Consider the following 18,901-nt stretch of genomic DNA (forward strand, 5'->3'; position numbering starts at 1 on the left):
GAGCGCCGCGCTGGTTGTCCCGGGCCGCGAGTTGGGCCCTGCCTCGCGACTCGGAGGCGGCTCCTCATTGGCCGGCCCGGAGGCCCCGCCCCTGCCCCGCGCGCGGGCTATCCCGGCAGCCCGGAGGCCCCGCCCCCGCCCCGCTGAGAGCGCCAGGGTCCTGCGGGCGCGCGGCAGGTGTCGAGCGATGGCGGCCTCAGGCTCGTGCGGAGCGCCCACCCGCGTGGCGGGCCTGAGCCTTTCCGCACTTACGCAGACTCCCAGGGAGCAGGAACCAGGTCACGTGCACGCATTGAGTCCAACAAATTTATTGAGCACTGATGGGGCCAAGGTTCCGCCATCATCGCAGTTCTCAAGGGCCTTTAACACCGGAACCCCAACTTTGCTTTTACACATGAGGAACCCGAGACCCAAAGCTGGGGGTGAGTCTGGGGTCAAACCAGGCTCCAGCCTCCTGGGTCACGCAGCCTCCGCTGACTCATTTTAGTGTAAAGAACGTCCATTGAACACCTCTGAGTGCCAGGCACACTCACAGGGCCTAGCCGGGAGCCTGGCACATTGAATGCTTTGGAAGAAGGGGAGCACCAGTGCATAGCAACTGCTGTTTCTGTTAGTTTCGGTATTTACACAGGGCATTAAGCATGAAAAAGGCCTAAAAACTCTGAGCCCTGAGGCATCCCAAGGAAACACCTGAGACTAGCTCTCGCAGCTGAGGGTTAAGCTCTCAGCAGCTACACTAGCACCACATCCTGTCTGCACACTTGCTGACAACCCAGCCCTGACTATGGGGCTCCTGGCAAGGGCTGGGGACGTCAGAGCAGACAAACGGAATCTATGGCAGGGAAGGGAGGCACCTCTCCCAAGCCCTCAGGAGCTTGGCTGAGCTGTCACTGACGTGTATACTCACTCTCTCCCCAGAGATGACAGCAATGTTTCCATCTGCCCCCAACCCTGTTCAGGACTTTGGGAGAGGTCCAAGGGTCTGAGGGGGCAACAGGAAGTGGCACAGCCAAGGACCCAGGCACCTGGAAGCAGGCGGAACCCTGGACATTTCACATAGTGCCAGACAAGTAAGACAACAATCAGAAGAGCTGAGGACCCATCACTCCAGCTTCAAAATCACCCAGACCACGGACTGGTCTATAGGTAGCACCAAAGTGGTGTGATTTCAGAGGCACAAGACGCTAGCTGCCACCAAGACTTCGCCATGAGGCCCAGTGATCCTGCCCAAACCTCCAGTCTGAACCTCATTGCTTTGGTAAGAATTTGTTCCACTGAGGTACAAAGGGCTCCTGGAGGATATAGCCCAAAGGGAAAGTCTTACCTCACTCTGCCCCCATGGGACGTTCCACTCACTTCAGAAAATTAAGGTCCTTCTTGAGTGATTCTGACTGGGAAAAGGGCTGGAGATCAACACAGAAGAGAAAGCGGGCCCTGAACTTGAAAGGAAGGTCAAAATCAGGCTTCTTATTCGTCCCGTTGCCTCTACATCTATGATGACCCTGACAACTCCAAGGTGAGGCAGGATGCACTGGGGTCATTACCACCTTCGACAGACAAGGACCATAAGGCTGGAGGTGATTAAAAGAGTCACCTAGATCTCCTGGCCTAACTCTGCCATGAGCCCCAAGTTCTAGAATGCAGCCCCTTCCTTTGATGTGACAAGTCAGGCCTGGCAACCCCCCAGTCCACGGTGGCTGACCAGCCTCACTGACTGACCAGCCTCACTGAGACCAGGATCTTCCTCTCGGGGAGGAACTTCATGGACCCGCTGTGCACCTGACCCCCCACCCCCAGGTGTAAGGTGGGGTCCAGTCTGTGGAGTGTGGACACCCATGAACACTGAGACCCTGGGGGAAGTGTCATCCACTCCAGGCTTCAGTTCCCCCTCTCAGCTGATTACCGAAGTCATCATGGATGTGGACACCCACGGGGGAAAGGACTAGGAATACTGGGAATCACTCCGGGCAGACACCTGGTTTCCAGGGCAGCAGCCAAGGCATCCCCATCAACAGTCCCTCTGCCACCTCCACAACAAGGAGGTAGCAGAATAATTCCTGCCCCTCAGGAGTTCTTGGTCCCCTTTACAACCACACACAATACTTACGAAAACACTTGGAAAAACTCCATAAAAAGAAAAAAAGTTTCAAAATAACAGTAGAAAACTCAAATTTCCAGTGCCTATTCTTCAGGCTGTCTGTCCACTCTGCTGTTTCTCGTGTTGACAGAAAGCCAAGACCTCTGTGTACAAAATCAAACCCCAGGCCCCCAATGTCTCTAACACCCCCTACTGGAAAGGCCATGGCCTCTGGTCCTCCTCCCTATCCATGGGACCTGTCAAAGGCCCCACCAAAGCTTGGCACCCCTAAGCCTTAATGGATCCTTTATAAGTCAGGAATGTAGAAAGGGCAGCAGTGACAAACTTAAGAAACTGAGGCATCTGGTCACACACATACACTCTGTCACCAAAAAGGCCACTGCTTCCCATTTGAATGAAGGAAAAAAAAAATCTCTCCAAGCCATCCCAGAAGGAGGAACCAGCATCAGGCACAAGTGGAAAGGCTCCGCAGGTGGAGAGAAGGTCCTGCCCGGGTGCCCCCGCAGGCTCCTGCCTGGTCAGCCCTCCTCGGAGTGGCCAGCCCGGGGCAGGGGCGGGCTCCCGGGGCGGGCAGAGGGAGCAGGAAAGTGCGGGCCCACCTGGCCTCGGGCGTGCGTCTGCATGTGGACCGCCAGGTGGTGGTTCCGGTTGAAGGCCCGGCCGCACTGAGGGCACTGATAGGGCCGCTCGCCCGTGTGGATGCGCTGGTGCCGGAAGAGGTCCGAGGGCCGGCGGAAGGCCTTGCCGCAGTAGGGGCAGGCGGGCCAGCCCTGGCTGTTGCCCGTGTGCAGGCGCTGGTGCAGCAGCAGGCTCTTCCGCTGCTGGAAGAAGCGCAGGCACTCGCTGCAGTGGTACACCTTGGCAGCCGCCGGCCTCCGCCCCACGAAGGACCGGCGGCCCTCGGGCTCCTCGGGGAGCCAGCGGATGACCGGGCCGGGCACCACCACCTCCCCCGGCTCCAGCGCGGAGTGGGCGTCCCCCCACCCGGTGGGCGAGCCGCCCCGGGCCTCCCGGTGCTGCTCCTCCTCCACGTGGGTCCGCTGGTGAATGGTCAGATTGATCTTCAGGCGGAAGCTCTGCCCGCAGTCAGGGCAGGGGAAGGCCCGCTCTCGCCGGCGGGGGAGGACACGGGGCGGCTCGCCCCCAGTCCCCGGTGGCCGAGGGTCTCCTGCCCGCGCCCTGGGCACTCTCCCTGCGTGAAGCCGGCCGGAACCCCCGGTCCTGCTTCTGGGCCCTTTGGGGAGTCTACATGCCGACTGGCTCGGGGTCTCGCCCAGGAAGAGCTGCTCAGGCATCATCTCGTCCTCAGATTGTGCTTCCGTCTTGATGACCACACCGCCACCACCTGGCAAATGGAATCTGGGTTGACTTCAAGTGGGCCACACCGGCCGGCCCCCACCCCCTAAGCGGCCGCAGACCCAGCACTGGCCTCCAGGACACCAGCCCCGCCCACTCCCACCTTCACTGAGCCCCTTCTCTGAGTGCTCGGGTCAGAGCAGGGAAACACTGCTGAGAGCAGGGGTTAAGGGTCAGGGCTCAGACCAGGGGAGACAGATGGGTGGGAAAATGAAGGGAAGACAAAGAGGCCTATATCCTGGCCCCTGAGACATGCTGGCCATGCAGGACCCCCAAAGTTCTGACTGTAGTTCTGATCTATGAATGGCAATGAGCCCTGCGGGCCCTGACTGCCCCCAGACTAGGTAAGAGGCTTGGGGCCTGGAGGTGGTGGGTGACTTAGACCCCTCAGAGCTTCTCAGCCGCGTAACAAATCCACACTGAGCATCCACCACCTGCCTGGCACCATGCTCCCAGGTGACAGAAAGCAGGCACAAGTCCTGGGCTTCCCAGCTGGGCCTCAGTGTGGGTCATACTTGACTCTGAGGTGGGACTGAGGCAGCGACGGACGGTCTCAGCAGCAGCTCCCAGCGGTCCCTGTCGCTGGGAGGCAGGTCCTGGCCTCAGAGCCCTGCCTGGAACCCTGCCGTCTCCCACATCCTCCAGCTGCTGCTCACTTCTGGTTTCCTCTGGAGCCAGCCTCAACCACACTCTTCTCTGACCTCCCCCAGCATCCGGCAGCCTCAGCTGGTAGACCACACGGTCTGCTCGATGGTGACAGAGAATCTCGCCCTCTGCCTATTAGAACGAAAACCTTCAGCCCTCAACAGGCAACTTCCAAGATCCAGGACAAGAGTGATTTCTCTTCTTGCTGAAGTCTGAGCTGAAACCACGAGCTGGGAGGCCAATGAGGAAAAGAGCACTTAACTGGCGAACCTCCAGGGCAGCACCCGACAGCAAGACCGTGGGCTCTCTGCTCACCGCGCACCCAGCAATCCTCAGAAATCACTCATGGCAGAACTTTATTTCTATGTTAGAAGCGACCCACTGTTCCCAATTTAGTCCTCCAGCTACAGGTCATTAAGAGTCTAAGAATCATGTAAACTTTGAGGTAAAAGCTAGTTGCATTGAATAGGCCGCCCTGGTATTCTTGGGCTTGGGAATTAGTGAGGGTCTCAGGCCCTCTTCTTTGTGAAGGCCTTTTCATTTGAGGCCCACCTGCAGCCACACCACAACCCCAAGGTGAACCCAGAGCTCACATGTGCCTCCCAACAAAGCAGGTACCAGGATGGAATGGGGGGAGAGCTGGATGCCTTTCTTTTGGGCCAAGAAAGGCAATAATCGCTTTCTTTTTCCCTGCTTATCAGGGTGTAAGCCCGGTTTACAGAAAACACACAGACTCTAAGCAGGAAGAACTAAACTTAAATCACAGGCCTCCACATTCAAACTGTAAGACCTGAGAGCCTGTGAGGTTGGGCCACGTCATAGGGTGGCCGTGAGCAGGTTCTGTCACCAGACCACACACCTGGCAGCACACAGCTCGTTTTAAGCAGCACCTTTCCAGCCAGACCAGATGGCGATGGAGGAAGAACAGGACCTTAGGTGATCTGGGTCCCTAGAGCCCCAGGGAATTAATACTTGGGGGGTGAGGGAGGGAGCCCTCAGGAGGAAACCCCTCACCAGGTCCATCGTGCAACCCCTCCTCCACTCCAAAAGGGCCCCCGCGCTCCTCCAAGGCTCTGCTGTGGCCATGGGGCCTCCTCCCTTCACTCACCTGGCCCCATGCCGGGCAGGATGTCTCTGGGAGGGGAGGGAGGTAACTCCCCATCTGAAGATTCTTCCTCCCGTTTAACAGAGGACAAAACGCTGGTGCTGGCTGGGGGCCCTGTGAGAGAGAGTCCCGTGAAGGCCTTTCCCAACAGCAGGCTCCCGCAGGGACACACAGCCATTCCCTAGCAGGCCCAGGATACACTCAAGTGCCTGCGGCTCAGGAGGAGGGAGCGTCTGGTTCTGTCCCGAGGGTGACAGATGCCCACCCGGCAGCCTCTGCCTCAGAGGTGGGAGGAGAGAGGGGAAGGCCACACCCCCAATCCCCACACAGGCGGTGCTAACAACTGGCCCCTCCACATCTGGCAGTCACCCTGATGGGCCTCAAAAGGACAGAGGGTTTGGGGAGGCCCCAGGGCACAGCGCCAGGTCTGCAACAGAGCAGGGACAATGAGAAGGTCCTAGTCCTCTTCCACATTGGCTGGGAAGGACTGACACAGGGAAGGTGGGGAGAGAGTCACCTCCAACTGCAGGGGCCCATATTCAGTGGGGAAGATACACAGAAGTCACTGGACAGAGGCAACCCAGAGACTGAACGGTCAGGACAGCAGGAGGGGGACGCCAAGCCAGCAAAGAGCAGTCTGGAGACAGCAAACAAGGCTCTGGGTTATCTGCCAAGTGCTATGCTAAGTGCCCTCTGAATTATACTCCATTTCTGTGACAGGATGGGCAAGGATTTCCTCTAAACAAAAGCAGAGAACATTGGAAGGGGTAACTGGAGCCACAGAGCCCTCACAGGCCTTCAGAAAGAGGACACCCACGGAGGAACACACATGCTGGCACCGTGCTGGGCATGCGACACACACCGCCCCATTAAGGTGACTGTCCTAAGAACCCTGAAGAGGCCCAATGTCCCCCTCCTGTGCCCTTCCCCTCGCTCCAGCCAGACTGGTGCACCTGGCTCCCAACATACCTGAGGAACCCGTACCTCTGCGTAGACTGCTTTCTCCTGCTGAAAATACCCTACGTTCCCAGCAAAAGCTACCTCTGAGCCCTGTCTCTGGGCCCCTTTTTCAGGAAGCCTGTGCAGTTCAGACTGGCCCAGCCCAGTCCCCAGCCACCTCTCCCACCCTTGAGCTGCGGCACTTATTCTCAGTACCGCTCGTCTGGTCCTGTTCACATGACTGCCCAGCAGCCCTCACTCACCAGTGCTCATTTCAGGTGGGGTTACTCTTGTTTCTGAGTCTTGATGGTGCCTGGAGGCCTGACCTTCTTTTGGCTCCTCCTGGGCAGGGCTGACGGGGCTGGGGATGTGCTCTGGGTATAGAGGAAGGCCTGGGAGATGCAAATCAGTGACAGTAAGGACAACACAGAGGTCTCCCAGGAGCCTCTGGGGAGTGGCTAAATGCAGTCACCTGCCACACCAGGTCAAACACAGGGTAGAATAATTAGGTGAACGTCACTGATTATCTAGTAACTAGATTCTAGGCTAAAGCCTCCACGTCTGAGAAAAGGAAATGGTATATAGAGCACGGTAAGTTATCCGATAGTACCAGACAGGTCATGACACAGCAGGACCAGAGATCTGGCTTTTTAGGGACTCCTGGCTCAGAACATTTCAACAGTAGTTCCCAATCCCAAGATCCCCTGGGGAACACCCCCAAGATCTTAGTTCTGGGTGGGCCTAGCAAGTATGCATTTTTAAAAAGCTTCCTAGGGGAAAAGACATGAATATTTCACAGAATAAAAAATTTAAATGGCCTATAAACAAAATTACACTGTTACCACAGCCAAATGGACACTACAAGAAAACTACAGACCAATATCCCAATATCAACAAAATGCTAGCAAACTAAATTCAGCAGCACATTAAAAGGATTAAATACCACAACCAAGTGGAGTTTATTCCTGGAAAGCAAGGATGGTTCAACAAATGAAACTGGATCACTGGAATACAGCACATGTAGAGAATGAAGGGGGGAAACCACATGATCATCTTGGTTGATGCAGAAAAAATATTTGACAAAATTCAACACCCTTTTATGAAAAAACTACTCAAAAAACTAAGAATAGAAGGAAACCACCTCAATATAACGAATGCCTTAATAAGGAAGGAAATTCTGACATATGCTACAACATAGATGAACCTTGATGATACTGTGCTAAGTGAAATAAGCCAATCACAAAAAGACAAATACTGTATGATTTCATTTATATGAAGTACTTAGAGTACTCAAATTCATAGAGACAGAAAGTAGAACTGTGGTTGCCAGGGGCTGAGAAAGGGGTGGGGGGAGTGTTATTGTTTGATGGGTATAGATGAAAAGAGTAAAAGAGATGAATGGTGGTGATGGCTGCACAACATGGTGAATGTATTTAATATCACTGAATTGTATATTTAAAAACAGTTACTATGGTAAGTTTTATATGTATTTAACTAAAATAAGAAAAAAAATAAAGTGCTGATACACAGTACAATATAGATGAACCTTAAAAACATTATGCTAGGTGAAAGAATGCAGACACAAAAGACCACATACTGTATGATTCCACTTACGTGACATGCCCAGAATAGGCAAATCTATAGAGTCAGAAAACAGATTTGTTGTTGTTTAGGGCTGGGAAGGGGTTGAGGGTGATAGCTGAAAGAGACAGGGCTTGCTTTTGGGGTGAAAAAAATGTTATAAAATTGACTGTGGTGTTGGCTGCACTTACCTATGAATATGCTAGAAAGCACTGAATTGTATACGTTAAATAAGTGAATTGTATGGTTTGTGAATTATTTCTAATAAATCTTTTTTTTTTTAATTACACTGAAATACTTCTTACCTATTATGCAGACAAAAATCCTACAAGTGTGAGCACATTCTCTAGTGGCAAGGCTGTGGGGAAAGAGGCCCTCTTTCACAACGCTGATGGGAATGTAAACGACACAACCCCTGTGGAGGGGGAGCTGGTGATAAATTCTTTTAAAATTACATATTCATTTACCTTTGACCCCACAGTCCAGCTTCTGGGATTCTATTCCAAAGATACACTGGCAAAAATATCAACTGACTTATGCACAGAATATTCTCTGCAGCATTATTTATATCAGCAAAATACTGGCTATGCCCCAAATAATCCATCAGTGAAGACTGGTTAAGTAAACTATGGTATATCACACCATGGAACACTCCATATTCACAAAAAAAAATTAGGAAGATCTCTACATACTGCTATGAAGTATTCTGAAGACAAACAGTATGGGGGACTACAAAGGTATCTATGTGTACTGATATTTTCAAAAGGAAACAATGGAAGCATAAACAAGAAATAAATAAAAATGGTCATCTATAAGGAGAGGGAGGGGAAAAGGATGGAAATGAGAGCTCCCTGAGTATATCCTGTTAAATCATTTTGACTCTGCAACCATGTCTTACATATTCATAAAGTTAAATTAAAGCAAAAAGTAAAAAAAGCCATTGCTAAAAATCTATAATTAAGCAGAAACAAACTTAACTGTATATCAAGTTGGTGGCATAACCACATAGAGAAAATAATTATTTCAAGTGATTTTAAAAGGCACTATTTTGTCTATTAAGTCTTAAATGAAATATGCATTCAGAGGACAAAAAGAGCTGCAAAGAAATTTCAAATTTCAATTAAAAGTGTAACTGTTAGTAGTAATATTGACTCAATTGTTTGAAATTATTTCCAAAGGTAAGACAGAGAATAATGGAATATTAAGATTTGGCTATAAGATAATGGAAATAAGTAATCATGCTAATATAGTGAGGAATTTAAGATGTCCATGTAAAAGTGACATACAAGTATAAAGTCAAAGGACACTAAATTTGAATTAGAAATATCATTAGGAACTCATGATTTTTTTCTTCTCAAAAATTCGTATTTTCTGAAAAGGCCTAGAAGTAATGCCAAAAATTAGCAACTACTGGCAGTCTCTGAATACCATTCCTCATTGAGAGAAATCAAAACTTCTTGGAGAAACTCTTATTCCAGGTCTGGGGAAGGAAATACACAAGGTGAAGCTAGAACATCCTATGGTGTCTGAACGCCATCAAGGTTACATCAAAATGACCTACAGGTCAACCTGAAGGGGCTCCCAAGAGCTAAAAATGGGACAACTTAATCATGAAAATAGTGGCTGCGTGTATAGGACAGCATATATAAAATACTCAATAACCTATGAAATCATAATAATAATCAAAAAAAGAAAGAAAGAAAAGCCCAAGTATTGGTCACCTTTGGAGACTTCTAAGGAAGCAACTCTTCTTTCTAAAAACTGAGGAGGGGAAAGAAGCATCTATCCTGCCTTTTCTGTACAGACTATATTTCAAGGTAACTGAAAGAGTTGGTTAGGGAAATTATTCTTTAAAAGAGTTTCAGCTATTAGGTGCAGAACTAATGACTGAATTTCACCATTTTGCAACCCCTAATAAAACACTGAATCCAGGCAACAGTCTTCAATGGTTATCAAAATCATTAGGTGAAAAGCTGATGGGGAACTTTATAATAGACAGATAAGGCTGATAATCACAAAAAGAAAGGCAACCAGGTAAGGCCTGAAACCGTAAGACTCCAAGTAGAAAACATAGGCAGTAAGCTCTTTGACATCAGTCTTGGCAACGATTTTTTGGATTTGACACCAAAAGCAAATATAAACAAGGGGGAATACATCAAACTAAAAAGCTTCTGCACAGCAAAGGAAACCATCAATAAAATGAAAATGTAACCTGCTGAATGGAAGAAAATATTTGCAAATCATACATCTGATAAGGGGTTAACATCCAAAATATACAAGGACCTCATACAACTCAATAGCAAAAAAATACAATTAAAAGAATGGACAGAAGATCTAAATGGACATTTTTCCAAAGAAGACATACAGATGGGCAACAGGCATGTGAAAAGATGCTCAACATCACTACCATCAGGGAAATGCAAATGAAAACCACAATGAGGTATCACCTCACATCTGTAAGAATGGCTACTATCAACAAGACAAGACATGACAACGCTGTGGAGAAAAGGGAACCCTGTACTCTGTTGGTGGGAATGTAAATTGGTGCAGCCACAATGGAAAACAGTATAGGGTTCCTCAAAAAATTAAAAATAGAACTACCATATGATCCAGCAATCCCACTTCTCGGTATTTTTCCAAAGAAAATAAAAACACTAACTCAAAAAGATATCTGCACCCTGATGCACACTGCAGCACTATTTATAAACAATAGCCAAGATATGGAAACAACTGAAGTGTCCACTGATAGATGAATGAAGAAAATGTGGCATAAACATACAATGGAATATTATTCAGCCACAAAAAAGGATGAAATCTTGTCATTTGCTATAACCTTGAGGACATTATGCTAAATGAAATAAGTCAAACAGAGAAAGACAAGTATTGTGTGATCTCACTCATACACGGAATCTATTAAAAACAACCAAAGACACAAAAATGAGGTCATAGATACAGAGAACAGATTGGTGGAGGTGAGGGATGGGGCAGGTGAAATGGGTGAAGGTGGCTAGAGCATGGCCCCCTGGCTTAAGGGCCTGTGCTCCTTCCTGGCCCCACAGCACAGAAGGGCAGGAGAGTGGGGACACGGATGGACCGTCCCCAGCCGCTCCCAAGTCTTGCTCCCACTCACCAGCACCTGGCCACCTTGGGCGTGCTTCCTCTCTCTCATTTCCCTCCTCCCGGCCCCATGGGCCTTCAGGACAAGGCTCCTCTCCCCTCTCCATCCGCGTGAGGATGTCCGGTTTGGAGATGGCATAATCTGCGTACAGGATAGAGAGAGCTGGGTCAGAACTGGACACCCGCCACCCAGGTGCCCATAGAGACACCCAGAGGAACAGAAGCCGAAGCCAAGACATAGACTGCAGGAAGCTGATCTGTGGACAGAGCCCTAGAGCGCCACCTACACAGCCTTACCAAGGGAGACAAGCATCTCATAGTTGCCCCTCATCACGTGCTTGTACAGCTCCTTCTGCCACTCATCCAGCTTGCCCCACTCCGGCTCAGAGAAATACACCGCCACGTCATCAAAGGTCACGGGCACCTGGAACCACAGTGTCATGCATGCTTACCTGCATGCTGATGGGCATGGGTGCAGACTGTTCCACCCCTGGTGCCCAGGGCTTACCTTGGGGGCTTCACCCTTGCTGCCCGGGGGCAATCGCAGGATCCAGAAGTTCCTGTTTCTCAGCAGGTTCTCCATGTTCTCCAGCCGCCTCTGCAGCAGCCCGTACTCCTGCAGCAGGGTCCCCAGCACCACCCACTTGCCCTCCAGCTGGTTCCCAAACTCCATGGCCGTCTTCTCGCAGTCGGCCAGCTTCTTCTCGGTCGTCCCCGTCCGCCCCTCCAGAGTCAGCAGGCGGGCCAGGCAGGAATCCACCTTCTTCTCCAAGGCCTGGATGGCGGCCACCACTGTCCACAGCGTGATCTCCGTGGAGTAGAGGTATGAGTTCTTCTCAGCAGCTGGCTGAGGTGATGAAGAAGGAGTTGAAGGCCTTTCATCCCCTGTTTGCTTGTCCCTCTCTGGAGCCTGTCCACAAGAGAAAGGAGAGATGTTATCAGAATTATCCAGTCAAAATGTCCATCTCAAAAAGTAACCTCAGAATGGCACCTGCCCAGGTGAAGCCCCACCTGGGATCCTGAGGACCAGTCAGGAAGCCGGGGGTTGGGGAGAGGGGACATCCAGCCTTAAGGACAGGAGCCACTGGCTGAACCAGGGTGTTAGCAAGTGGGAAACAGGAGGAAAAGTGTGGCCAAAGCAGGAAAGCATCTGTGGCCTCACCCAGGTGACTTCCCTTCTTGGGTCTCCGTCTCCTCCTCCGAAACTCAAAAGCTCCACAGTCAAACAGCCCAAGTGCAGCTGGCGCCTGTACCATTCACCAGCTGGTGACTTTGGCAAGGTTTGTTAAGCATTTCAACATCTATAAAATGGGGGTAATAATGGTGCCTACATGATGGGATTGTGAGAACTGATGATACAATCTTCGTAAAAAGCACTTAATGTTCAGCACGTGGCAAATAATAAATGTGAGCCCTGTGCTGTTGATAATAAGGAGGGTGTTGATGATGGTGGTGGTTCTGGCTCAGGGATGCAGTAGTTCACGTGCCCTTTTTCCTCCACCTCTTTCACTGCATTGTCCTTCAGCACCCTGGAAAAGAGATTCTGAAGAGCCTCAGCTTACCCCAGTGCCTGATGACAGGGCCTCAGGCCCAGCTCATCTCACTAAAAGCCTTGTTGGAAAGATGAATTGACGCTTCACCCCTGCACTGCACTCATCCTCACGGTCAAATCACCATCAAGTCCTATCCGTCCAACTTCTGAAACTATCTCAGTCCTATCTTCTTTTCTCCTTCTCTGCCATGACTAGTCCAAGCCTCAGTTGCCTTTCCCCAGAACCACTGCAATCCTGCCCAGTGGGTTTCCCCAGGTCACCCTTCTCCCCCAACAATACACTTTCCACAGGGTGGTCAGTAATCTTTTAAATACACAGACCAGATCATTTTGGTCCCCTGATCGACAGCTTCCCAGTGAAGCCAGAATAAAATCTAATAAACATCTTATCGTATCCCAGTCTACCCCTGACCTTACATCCTCCTGGGCATTTACTACACTGCAGCTACCCTGGCCTCCGTGGATTCCTACGGTGCACCCAGCTCTCTCCTCCACCTTTGTGTTCGCTCTCCCCACACCCCTCTGCACACCTGGCTCCCTCTCATATAAGGCTCCAGCCTAAACACTGCCTCACAGAGACCTTTGCCAACCGACAGACCTAAAATAGGTCCCCTGCTAGTCTCTTCCTTCACAGCACTAATAATCTACGATCGTGCCATGTGTCTGCCTGTGTGAGCGTTTGCTTCCCCATGAGGACATAAGCTTCATGTTATTCACTGTTGTATTCCCAGCTTCTAAAAGAGTGCCCCATTCACAACAAATGCTCCGTAAATACCTACTGAATGAGTGAATGACTAAACAATTAAACAACACATTCGTTCAATAACAATTACTGAACGCCTGTCATAGTAAAGGTACAGTGGGGATGCAGAAAAAACTGTGGTTCTTCCTTCTCCTTCTCCACAAAAATAGTCATAATAGAGTAAATAACAGTGTGATACCATGAAGTAACGAAAGTTGAGGGCAAATCTGTCCCATTTGAGGAGTTTCTTGGGATCTCAGGTGCTACAAGACAGAAGAGGGAAAGGTACCGGTGGATAAGAATGGTCAGAAAGAGTGCTGAGGAAGTGGTCCCCAGCTGAGTGGGAGCTGTATCCCCAGGGAAAGGCCTTCCTGGCGGCTTCCTCCAGGGAGCACAGCCATAAACCCCAAGAACTCGCATCCTCTTTTTCTCCCTTGCACTCAGAGAACCCTTAAAAAAGCACACACCAAACTCGCTAAAGAGGAAAGTTCCTCCTTAAAAAGCATCCAGAATAATTAGCATCCAGAAAAATCAAGGCTTCAAAACCCTTGTTAATAGCGACTTCCTAGGTGGCGCAGTGGTTATGAATTCGCCTGCTAATGCAGAGGACAGCAGCTAGATCCCTGCTCCAGGAAGATCCCCCATGTGATGCAGCAACTATGCCCTTGTGCCACAACTACTGAGCCTGTGCTCTAGAGCCTGAGCCCTCAGTCCGCAACAAGAGGAGCCACTGCAGTGAGAAGCCTGCGCACGGCAGTGATGATTAGCTCCCGCTCTCCGCAACTACAGAAAGCCTGTGTGCAGCAGTGAAGACGCAATGCAGCCAATAAATTAATTAATTTCTTAAAAAAAGGTGTTAATAGTGGATACCGTTTATTGAGCTCTTTATAAATGTTTTTCCAGTATGTGAAAAAAGGCCAAAAGATTATTTTCTCCGAATTGGACACACTGCACATTATCAGCCAACATTCTAATATCTGCTAAATTAATCTTAAAAAAAAATAAAACCAGCCAAACAGAAAAAACAAACACCAACAAAAAAAAGCACCACAATTACAATCCATCCAGTAAACAGCACTCAGCACTGAGGTGTCAGAACATCACTTGGGCACCTTAAAGGGGGTGTAACTCCGTAGCCCCAGGTGGGCTTCAGGCTCTGGCCTCGACCAGCTGGGCGACTTTGGACCGGTCCCCGCCCCGAGCCTCAGGCTCCGGCTGTCAGAAGCGAATGGGGCCGATGCCTGTGCCCCGCGCCTGCCTCCGGGGCCGCCAGACCTCCAGTGAGACAATGGACGGGGGGAGGCAGCCACTCAGCTCAAAGACGAGGGCTGTCATCTAAAGTGTGCCTGGAAAGCCCGGCCTGTCCCCCGACGTCGGGGCCGCCCGCCCGCCGAGCCCGGCCTGGCGTTTGGGCCGCCCGGCCGCTCGGCCTCAAAGCCCGGCCAGAGCCAGGGCGGCCGGGCGGCACGAGCGGGCCCGACGCGCGAGCGCGGGCGCGGGCCTGGGCGGAGGCGGCGGCGAGGAGGCCGCTCCGCGGGCCGCTCGGGTCGCCCGGCCGAGACCCTCGCGGGGCCACGCGGCGGCGGCGGCGGCCCGGTCGGGCTGGGCGTCCGCGCGCGGGGCGCTTACCGGGGCAGGCGCCGCTTCGGCCATGGCTGCCTGCGTCCCTCTCTCGGCGGCTCTCCTCAGGCCCGGCCTGTCGGACCCGGCGCGGCGCGGCGACGGAGGCGGAGCGGTGCCGCCCAGCCTCAGAGATCCTGCCGGGCGGCCGCGAGCTGCGTCCGAGCCACGTGCCCCGCCGGCCCTTTAAACAAGAGCTGCGCTCGCGGCCGGGCCCGAGGGCGCGCACAGCGCCCCCTGCAGCCCGAAGGACCGCACGCCCGCGGCCCGCGGCCTTCCGCGCCCACCCTTCCCGGCGGCCGCGGGGGTCTCGCGGGAGGAGCCGGCCGCCCGCGCTCGCCTGGGCCGCGGGAGTCGACAGCGGGGCCGCACGCGCCGCGGCGCCCTCCAGCCGGGCTCCCGTCGGGCGGTAGGCGACCCTCGGGCCTCGCCCGGGCCATGCGCAGGGGCAACTCGGAGGGACCCCAACCCCTCTCCCGGTGCTGCGGGAATCCAGCCAGGGAGCTAATAAAGGAAACGCGCAGGAAACTTCGAAGCTTTGGGGGAAGAAGGTCAGTCCTTACCGGGTAATCTCAAGTGTATGCACGTGATTTGCCGTTTTAACACCTCTAAGGTACCCAAAGTGACTATACATTTTGCCCCGGAAAGGCCAAGGGGATGGGAGGGATCGATAAGGGGTTTTAATCTGTATTAGTTTTCCAAAATAACTAGAAAGACCCCAGGATATTTTTGTTTCGTTTAAAAAACAAAAGAAGCACGTGCCTCCGTCCGCGAACCTCCCTTTGCGGATCCTGGGTCTCCTCCTTCCCTGGGGCCCACCTTCCCAGCAGATACGCGGAGTGCTCTGAAGCCCTCTTGGCCACACCCAGTCTCCATTTGCCCATCAGCCACCTGCCGGCGATCCTCTAGCAAGAGTAAATCCATCGCTGACACAGGCCCTGAGGCATCTTGAATAAACGACTCAGTCTAGGACCTACTTGCTTCATCGGCAACCCATGAGGAGCCTTACTCTGGAAAACCAGTTAACCGCTGAATGTAAAGTAAAATACGCTGTATGCAATTTAAGTTTTATTTTCTATCTTTTCTGCATCTCCCAGTCATCTCACTCTTGGTCCAACAAGCCCGGAAACTCTTCCCACTAGAAATTACTCTGCAGTTTTGTTTCTTTGTGTGTATGTTTTGTTTGTTTCTTTTTCTTTCTTTCTTTTTTTTTTTTAGTATTTTCTCTTGGGAGGGAGGCAGAAAATGATTTGCCCATATATTTGATGCAAGCAGAAGTGTGGTCAATGAACATGGTAAGAACATAAATTGATACCTTCTCCAAGTAAGGTGCACCCCTAGAATTTGGGGCAAGGTTAGGAAGTGTTACTTTAAGGTAACAAGCAATCAAATCATTTTTGGCATTGTTTATTGTGGAAATCGTTGTTGAAGTAACCTGGCCTAAGGCAGTTTGCAAACTTGTGCTGAAGACAAGAGCATCCCTCGGTTCTCAGGGGTCAGTCAGACCAATATATTAAGGATTATAAATTTCTTTTAATTTTATAAGTTGTGATCTCATAAAATAAGAGTTAATGTCCAAGGCAAACAAAGAGTCTGGAAATGGATTGGAGAGGAAGAAGATGTTAGTATTTAACAAGCTTTATTCAGGGAAGAGTGCTCTAATTTTTCACAGGTGGTCTGAGTTTTTTAGAAAAGAGTTTCTGTAAGTCAGTATTCGAACTTTAATGTGTATCATTCTCTGCTGGAGTGCTTGTTAAAATACAGACTGCTGGGCACATGGGTCTCAGAGTTTCTAGGTCTGAGGCTGGAGTGGGTGGGAGTCCAGAATTTCATTTCTAACTAGTTGCCATGAAATGTTGATTCTACTGGTTGAGTGATCACACTGCCCTGTCCGTTAGCTCCCCAAACTGCCTCCCATTCCCATGCTCTGATTTTATAAATATATTGAACAAAAAATACAAAAACTTAACACCATAATGTGGTTTCCTGAGCAGACCAGTCTGGGTGTCAGGCCAGGTGTAGCTCTAACATAAATTAAAATTACTCGCGTCCTTAGTTATAAATCTGACTCTTGTGGACTTGCTCTTTCTGGATCAGGTCTCCAGGGCCTGAATACCTCTGGGTGAGTTGACAACACTGGATTTCCAAAGTAGAGGCACAGACCCTGGGAGGGACAGAGGTGACTTCGCCCAGGTGCAGGCCACTCTGAGACAGTCGGCCATCGGCCTGTGCTGCAGAAGGTGGGCTTGTCAGAGGTTGAGGGCCACTGAAACAACACCTAGGGTCACATAGGGTATGTGTGTGTGGGTCAAGATACTCAAGTGCTAACTGCCCCCACCCCAACATCCTCGGCCAGGAGATGGGCCAGCTCAGAGAAAGAATTTCTGTGGCCCCCTCACCCTTCCTTTAGATTAGGAAGTGGACCCACCCAGAATTATAAAGTGGTAGGAGGGAAAGTATTAGCAGAGGGAGACCAGAAGTATAACCAAATCCCACTTCCTCCACAAAGCCCTCCCTAGTTCAGACAGCACTGAGCTCCCTGTTCTGTGAATTCCTGTTATATCTGTTCATTCACCAAACATGCAGTGAGCACCTATGTCAGAAGCCCCCGTGCTCGGGGCTGTGGAATTGGATACAATTAAGACCTGATCCCTGCCTTCAAAAAGCATCACCTCCTGTTGACCCTACCTCGGTGATCTTGTCCGTTGCTCTCTTCCTGCTGCAGCTGCACGCAATCAGATCCTCGCCAGGCTCCTACTGGTCTCATTCAAAAACCGTCTCACATACCCCCTACCCTGACAACAACAACAAAAGCATGCTGTACCTCTTATTAGGTTAATAGTCTCAAACCACAGCTAGATCCAGATCACCCTTTTGCTCAAAACTCTCAGCTCTCCATATTTGTTTATGAAGATATTTAGTATAAATATATATTATGTTGCTTAGTAGATTGTATTACATATTGATTATATAATTATGTGTATTATATTATATTTAATATAAATGTCTATATACATAAAACATTTATTAATGTATGAGCTTGTGAAGACATTTAATGCAGAGTCACAGGGGTGCTTTATTGCTAAAAGGCCAGTAAGTGGATAATGAGCATAACATAATAAATGTTAGGTTATAAATTTGGACTTCCATTTATTGTGTTATTTACCAGATCGTGTATGCAGTATTTTATGTCATTGTGTAGATTTTTGCAATAGGATTGCAAAACAAATTTTTGGTCATTAGAGCATATAGCATGGAACTTTATCACACAGTAAAAAAAAACTCTCAGCTCCCTATTACTAACTCAATCTGACCTCAACCTCTCTTTCCAACTATGTCCCCTACTATTCCCCTCCTCCCACCCCACCCTCCAGCCAAGTCGAATGAATTGGTGTTTATTGGTACACGCCCCATTATGTTGAGTTTGGTCATGTCGCTCCTTTTTAGAATGTCCTTCGTCTCATCCTTAAAGGTCCAGCTCAAAAGTCGTCTCTCATAAAGCCTCCCCCAGTGTCCCACAACTGAATGTAATTGTCCTCTGAATTCTTACAGACTTTTAGCTTCACTTAAGACATATAATTTTCTATCTTCTATTAGATTCCCTTGACAGCCTGTAAGCCCAAGAACAGAATCTCTGATTTAACCTTTTATCCCTCACTCTGTAGACTCTGCACATGGAGGCTACTCGGATATTCGTGAGTGAACAAAATCTAAGGCTATGCAAATGTACAGTACAAGAAGGAAACAGATTTTCACCCCCAATGTTCACAGCAGCATTATTTACAGTTACCAAGATATGGAAGCAACTTAAGTGTCCATCAACAGATGAATGGATAATGAAGATGTGGCACATATATACAATGGACTATTAGCCATAAAAAAGAATGGAATTTTGCCATTTGCAACAACATGGATGGACTTGGAGGGTATTATGCTAAATAAAATGTTAGACAAAGACAAATACTGTATGATATCACTTATATGTGGAATCTAAAAAATACAACAAACTAGTGAATATGACAAAAAAGAGAGACTCACAGATATGAAGAACAAACTATGGGTTACCAGTGGGGAGAAGGAGTGGGGAGGGGCAACATAGAGGTAGTAGATTAAGAAGTACAAACTATTATACATAAAATAAGCTAC

The 18,901-nt window shown here is 49.9% G+C and overlaps 1 protein-coding gene across 2 annotated transcripts; it reads right to left on the reverse strand.

Annotated features, from left to right (window-relative positions):
* Positions 1-305: 305 nt before the first annotated feature.
* ZNF783 (zinc finger protein 783) lies at positions 306-14,961 on the reverse strand. Of its 2 annotated transcripts, XM_057733853.1 has the most exons (7): positions 14,765-14,961; positions 11,350-11,751; positions 11,139-11,265; positions 10,855-10,983; positions 6,407-6,535; positions 5,208-5,318; positions 306-3,443 (listed from the first exon to the last, which is right to left on the reverse strand). In XM_057733853.1, the coding sequence occupies exons 1-7, from the start codon at positions 14,786-14,788 to the stop codon at positions 2,617-2,619; spliced, it is 1,749 nt and encodes a 582-aa protein (XP_057589836.1). In that variant the 5' UTR covers positions 14,789-14,961; the 3' UTR covers positions 306-2,616. The 2 variants fall into 2 exon arrangements, with proteins under 2 accessions (XP_057589836.1, XP_057589837.1); XM_057733854.1 differs by lacking the exon at positions 5,208-5,318.
* Positions 14,962-18,901: the final 3,940 nt, after the last annotated feature.

Source organism: Hippopotamus amphibius, chromosome 4, assembly GCF_030028045.1.
Source record: "Hippopotamus amphibius kiboko isolate mHipAmp2 chromosome 4, mHipAmp2.hap2, whole genome shotgun sequence".
NCBI lineage: Eukaryota > Metazoa > Chordata > Mammalia > Artiodactyla > Hippopotamidae > Hippopotamus > Hippopotamus amphibius.

What these genes read in the sequence shown, in the direction of transcription:
- ZNF783 (XM_057733853.1), bottom strand. Translation starts at nt 14,788, where the DNA reads ATGGCCGAAGCGGCGCCTGCCCCG. An exon ending in GCAAGGGTGAAGCCCCCAAG is followed by an intron (nt 11,266 to 11,349) that starts GTAAGCCCTGGG and finishes CTGTGGTTCCAG; the next exon opens with GTGCCCGTGACCTTTGATGA. An exon ending in CCCACCTGAAATGAGCACTG is followed by an intron (nt 5,319 to 6,406) that starts GTGAGTGAGGGC and finishes TCTCTCTCACAG; the next exon opens with GGCCCCCAGCCAGCACCAGC.